Source organism: Juglans microcarpa x Juglans regia, chromosome 4S, assembly GCF_004785595.1.
Source record: "Juglans microcarpa x Juglans regia isolate MS1-56 chromosome 4S, Jm3101_v1.0, whole genome shotgun sequence".
Taxonomy (NCBI): Eukaryota; Viridiplantae; Streptophyta; class Magnoliopsida; order Fagales; family Juglandaceae; genus Juglans; species Juglans microcarpa x Juglans regia.
In genome coordinates this window covers 26,420,732-26,426,731 of record NC_054601.1, presented here as the reverse complement: position 1 = coordinate 26,426,731, position 6,000 = coordinate 26,420,732, and the positions used below count along the sequence as shown (strand labels likewise).

Genomic DNA, 6,000 nt, shown 5'->3' with positions numbered 1-6,000 from the left:
TTTTTGTCCCTGTACTTGTTCCTTGAATGCTTTGTCAATGCAGCAAAGACCTGTAGTGCAGCATTTCCTAGATGACAGACATAGTAGGGGGATTATTTAGGCTGGATTAAATAGAAAAATTTTACTCATTATCTCTACGTTACATCCTTATTTTTATTTTTTATTTTATATTATTTTTTTCTTTAAGAAGCATGTGGTATTGTGGTTAGGGATGATGAGTAGAATAATTTAATTAATTTAATAGAATAAAAAAAATTAAAAAAAAGAAACAGATGTGGTATGCCGTGTAGCAGCTGGATAGCAAATCTCGAATAAATAAGCAGACCATAATTATAAGCCCTGGGTAGGTAAAATTGAACACTTTGTTATAAAATTTTACAAGATACGTTGTTTTATTGTTAGGTTTTTTGTCAAAATTGTTTTGGTTTTTGCATTTTTTTTTTCATGATTGGCAAATGATTAGTTAATTTTTTTTTAAAAAAAGAAATTTGTTTGGCTAAAGAAAAATCTAAAAGAAGAAATTCTAAATATTGACTCGTTTGTTTTCACAATTTATCTCATTTTATCTGGTCATTACAACTTTATCAAATTTTTATACAAAATAAAATAAATAATTTAATTTTTTTCAAATTTTAAAATTAGAATAATATTAAAAAATATATTATAATAATATTTTATTCAATTTTTAATTTTTATCTCAATTAATCTTACCTGTAAAAATAAACGAGTCCGTAGGCAACATGCCGACAACGCACCCTGGAAAATCCGTTGGCTTATTGCATGTTTCTCATGTGTTAGAATGCTTCCACCCTCGTAATCTACGAATCCAATCATTTCTTGATCTTCTAGGGCCTCCCAACTCATTCTTACATTTCAAATAAAATATATAGTACCCATTTATGAACCATGGGTAAGTTGATCATTTCACTTGTCATGATGTAAAATAACTAAAATACTCCTTATGGTGAAAGGTCCACTCCTTTTGTGACAATGATACTATCCATTTCATCTTCTTCATTTGAAGTGAAATCAATAGATTATTCATTTAGTATTAATGAAACAATCCCTTCCTCTGTTTTAATGAAATCAATCACTAACATGCAGATAAACCCCATACCACAATGGCCTTCAAGATGGATAAGTTGAAACCAAGAAGAAGGATTTGAACCACACAAGGCTTAGGCTCTTGTGCGACAGAGATTGTTCCTCCAACTCCATAAAGACAATACACATCAGCATAAGACAAAACTTGAATCTTTTTTCCCCCAAATGGAAGTTTTATCACAACAATCCCTGCTGATTGTGTAGTAAGACAATGTCAACATATGCCTTAGCCAACAATCTCTTTACTTCCATTGATAACCACCTATTGTAGGAGCATTATACTGAGATATTGTAAATTACGTCACAGATTGATCCAAACAAGGCATCAAGAAGGATATCTTAGTACTTGCAACATTGCAACATGGATTAACAACCCCATTCGTAGGTATTGCAGCCTCTCTTTCATAATGATCCACATGATGACACACTTCATTGGAAAAGGACAAAGTTCTAGCTGCATTTTTCACTCCTATTTTTCTCAATATTTTTCAAACAGTCGGGCACCGGAGCTGTGAAGAATAATGAGCAAACAACCTCAAAAGCGAAAAAAACAATAGGAAGAACAGATGCTAACATATAAGAGATTGTTTCATATCCACCCAAAATGTAGTCAAAACATATTTGCCGAGATAGTATTTCAGCAGCTTTAAAAGAGACATTATTGTCTAAAATCATAAGCAAGTACCAAAATGGCATTGGTTTTTTTCTTCAACTGGAACTTGATTAGTTGATCATAGAAGCAAAAGCAACTTTTCTCAATTATAAAAGATCAAAACTTAACCGCTCAGCGTCCTCTAGCAACATAAGCAACAGAAGCTGCAGCAAAAATTGTAGTTGCAGAAGAAACCAGAGTCCAGAAGCTCTTCTGCTTATGTGCTTCGGCTACAGAGTTCTGCAGAAACCCAAGCTGTTTCTTCATATCTTCCACCATCTTCTCCTTGCTTCTGAAAGCAGTCTTGATGGCATCTAACTCCATCGCATATGGTTGAATTTCATCCTCTACCTTCTGCCCATTGATAACCTCATCTTTCTTACCATCCCTATCGCCTTGAGAGTTACACACGAGTGCTGCAGTGTTCTTCACCATGCTCAATGCCAACTCTGAATTAATCCCCGCTGATTCCATTTTAGCCTTCAGATTATCAACTCCTCGTTGCGCCTCAGCAAGGTTTTTCTGCACCAAATCTTTTTCCTTTACCAAAACTTCCAAATGGTTCTCTATTGCCTTATTTTTCTCGATCAGATTCTCTTGCTCACTCCTCATCCGCCCTAACTCTTCCGCAGTTTCTTGAATCTTCTTTTCCTTCTCCAAAATCAATACCTCCATGTTTTTCACTTTCTTGTTCTCCTCCTCAAAACCCTTTTGCAACTCATCCCTCTCAGGCCTAACTCGATCAAAAGCATCCTTATATAGACTAACTTCAGAGATTAACTGCTTGTTATTTTCTTCTTCATTTCTACAAGAATCTCGCAATGTAGATACAACATTCTTTGATCTATCAACCTCTGTATTCAGCTCAACAATCTCACTTTCTTGGCTAAGCTTCACTTCCTCCATCACATTTTTCTCTCGAATCAATTCCTCAATTCTTTGCTGCCTAAACTCTGATTCCTTGCTAGTCATATCCGAAATCCTCCGGAAAGAATCCCTTTCTTCTTTCAACTTCTCAATATTTCGTTCTTTCTCCCTCGTTTCTTCCGCCAAGAAATTAATCTCCATCGCCATCTCCTTTTCCTTATCCACAGCCTCACCAATCCTCTTCTCCAATTCCAAAACTTTAGAGCTTAGAACCTCATCCTCCATCCGCAGATTCATGACAATCTCACTCAATTCCCTCACTTCTTTCTCCGATTCAACAATCTTCACTTCAAGGTCACTTTTCTCCCTCTCAACCTCAGCCCTCTCCCTCGCAAATCCCTCAATCTCCATCTTCAAAGTCTCAATAACCCTTTTCGACTCCTCCGAATCCCTCTCAACGGATTCTTTCTCCCTCTTCAAGTCCTCGACGGCCTTCTCAATCTCCAAATTTTCTTTCACTAACCTTTCACGTTCCCTTTTTAGTTTTTCAACCTGTTCTACAGTTTTCCTCTCTTTTTTCTCCGTCTCAACCACTTTTTCTCTCAACTTATTTGCCTTCTTAGCTAGGCCGTCAATCTCTGTTTTAATAAAATCCCTCTCTTGGTAAACTCGACTCAGTTTCTCTCTTTCATCTTCAAGATTAGTCATTAGCCCACTGACCACTTTCTTCAAAAACTCAATCTCAGACTCTCTCTCGCGGCTCAATATCTCAATCTCGCCCTTCTCTCTCAACAACCCGTCATACCCAACACCCATTTCATCCATCTGGGTCTCCGAAAAGGTACATACCACATACTTCTCCAACTCCAACCCAACACTTTCCTCAGTTGCCCGAATCAACTCGGCCTCCAGAACCTTCTTTTCCATCCCAGACAGTGTCAACTCGGCCTCCAAGGACTCCTTGGCTTGTTCCAAGGACTCGACCTGTTGTCTGCGCTCAAAGGTTTCTTTGAGAAGGAGAGAATTGAGGGACTTGAGGCTCTGGAGCTTCTCTGAAGGGTCATCCATAGGTTTGGCTCGTTGGTTTTGGCTTCCGTCTTGGGGTTGATGGGCTGCTTCTTTGTGGTCTTTGGCTTGACGGGTCACTTTCGTTTTTGCCATTGTTGCTTTTCTTTTCTTTTCTTTTTTTTTTCTTTTTTTTTTGAGGCTGTGATGATAGCAAAGTAGTCTTTTTCGATAGCAAGATGGGATTGGGATTCGAAGGTTATGGTGGAGAGCTGATACTTGAAGATAGAGAGATGCAGAGAGAGAGAGAGAGAGGGGTAAATGGGGGGGCTGTTTCTATGATTCAAATTTTGGGGCCCAGCTTTTGAGGATTTATTCGAGTTCTCGATATCAACACAACAAATTATTCAATATATTTTACAGTAATATTATAAAATATTATTATTTTTATAAGATATTTTATAAAAATATTTTTTATTTAAAATATAAAAAATATTATGAGTAAATTATTTTTCTTTTTTTAAAAGTAATTGTTGGGAGGTGAAGAGGAAGTAGATATGGTTTGGCTGGATGGTGTTGGGCCATACTCACTCCGGTTTAGTGGGTTTCTGGGTACGTCCTTGTTGTACTGGTACCGCTGCTGGAGTAGATACGGATCCTTTCTCTCACCTGTCTTTCTTTGTTGGACTGTAAGGTGCTGTTTGGTAAGTAAGAAAAGAGAAATATTTTAAATAAAAATTAAATATTAAATAAAATATTATTAAAATATTAATTTTTATATTATTATTATTTTAAAATTTAAAAAATCTGAATTATTTATTATATTTTAGATAAGAATTTTAAAAAATTATAATAATAAAATTAGATAAGATGAGATGAAATAAAATATTTTTACTATCTAAATAGACCCGGCCTGTCATACGAAATGATTTGTAAAACATAAATACACAAATATTGAACAAATCTTTGTAAATAAATAGAAAAGTATAAAAAAAATTATTTATTATTAATGTGATCGAATGATACGTTTAGATTTTGTCTACAATTCGCCTACAACACGTTTAGAAAGTAGCATTGTCATTTTCTTTTCTTTTCTTTTCTTTTTTTCTTTTGCCTTCTGACACAGTTGCGCCTCATTTTATTTCGGTTTCTTCTGTGCTTGTTTTGTAACAATTAACAAAAGAAGTTTATGAGAGAGCAGAGAATGGCTTGCCATCAACTATGAAAGTTGGGCTCATGACAGCCTCAGTTTGGGATAACGATCGATTTTGGAGTGAACAAACGTGGAAAAATGAGGAGAGATGAAGTGGATTTACTGTGCTGAGAAAATGGTATTTGCATTGATAGAGTCTGCCATTAGAGCCTGCTTGCTGCTTGTTGCTCTTAACCTGTTCCATAGCCTTTCTCATAATCTTATAATACAACAACAAATTACATTGGAAAGATGACCAAAGTCAGAGAATTTCCTCCTTGAAATTTAGGTAGAGAGACATCATGCACGATTGAGATACTCGGAAGAAAGTTGTGATATTTCTTTAAAAATTAGAGACTACCAAAGAAAATAATGTAGTAGAGTCAAATCCACATTCTGAGAAAACCCATAAACCAAAACTAGCAAGAGAGGTTCCATGAAACCTGTTGTTGCTAAACTTCAGTAACCTCCATTTTTTTTAAAAACTTAGAAGCCCAGTAATGAAAATCGAGAAAGGGACTATTTGTCTAAATTTTCACGCTCTCCCTTTCTCTCTGTTTTGTTTAGCAAAAACCACTTGGGCTCACAATCAACATGCAAAGAGACCCTCATTGCCCACCTGTCATGATCACAGAGAGAGAGAGAGAGAGAGAGTGAGAGAGTTCTCTATCTCGGGTCAGCACCATTGAACGGTGGCCGTATCGGAAGAGGCGTGATGCTAAGGGAAGAGAGGGTTCAGTGGGCACAAAAGGTAAAGATAGGCTGAAATTTCAGACTTTTTGAATTTCAGAAAGAACAGATAAGTTGTGTCAGAAGGCAATTGAAAAAATGATAATGATACACCACCAACTATATTACAACTTAATTTAAACTATTATTACATATTAAAATATTAATATTTTTTTACTTCAATTCAAAATTTCTATACTTTGCAGCAGTTCAAAGTAAATAAAATTAATAATTCTTTTATACTAAACAAATTGTGTTCTTATATCATTTTTCTTTTTCAAATATGAGTAATGATAGTTACAAGCAGTTGCGGAATCAAGAGTTTGTTGTAGGGGTTGAGTAAAACTAAAACTATAATAAAATATTTTTTATTCTATTTCTAAGTCAAAATAATCTATAAAATCAAAATAATTTTGTAGAGGAGCCAAGATAATTTTTTAGAGAGGGGGCC

The 6,000-nt window shown here is 35.3% G+C and overlaps 1 protein-coding gene across 1 annotated transcript; it reads right to left on the bottom strand.

Annotated features, from left to right (window-relative positions):
- Positions 1-1,677: 1,677 nt before the first annotated feature.
- Positions 1,678-3,978, bottom strand: LOC121262403 (major antigen-like). The gene has a single exon (XM_041164875.1). It carries the CDS (start codon positions 3,782-3,784, stop codon positions 1,889-1,891), a length of 1,896 nt encoding a protein of 631 aa, XP_041020809.1. The 5' UTR covers positions 3,785-3,978; the 3' UTR covers positions 1,678-1,888.
- Positions 3,979-6,000: the final 2,022 nt, after the last annotated feature.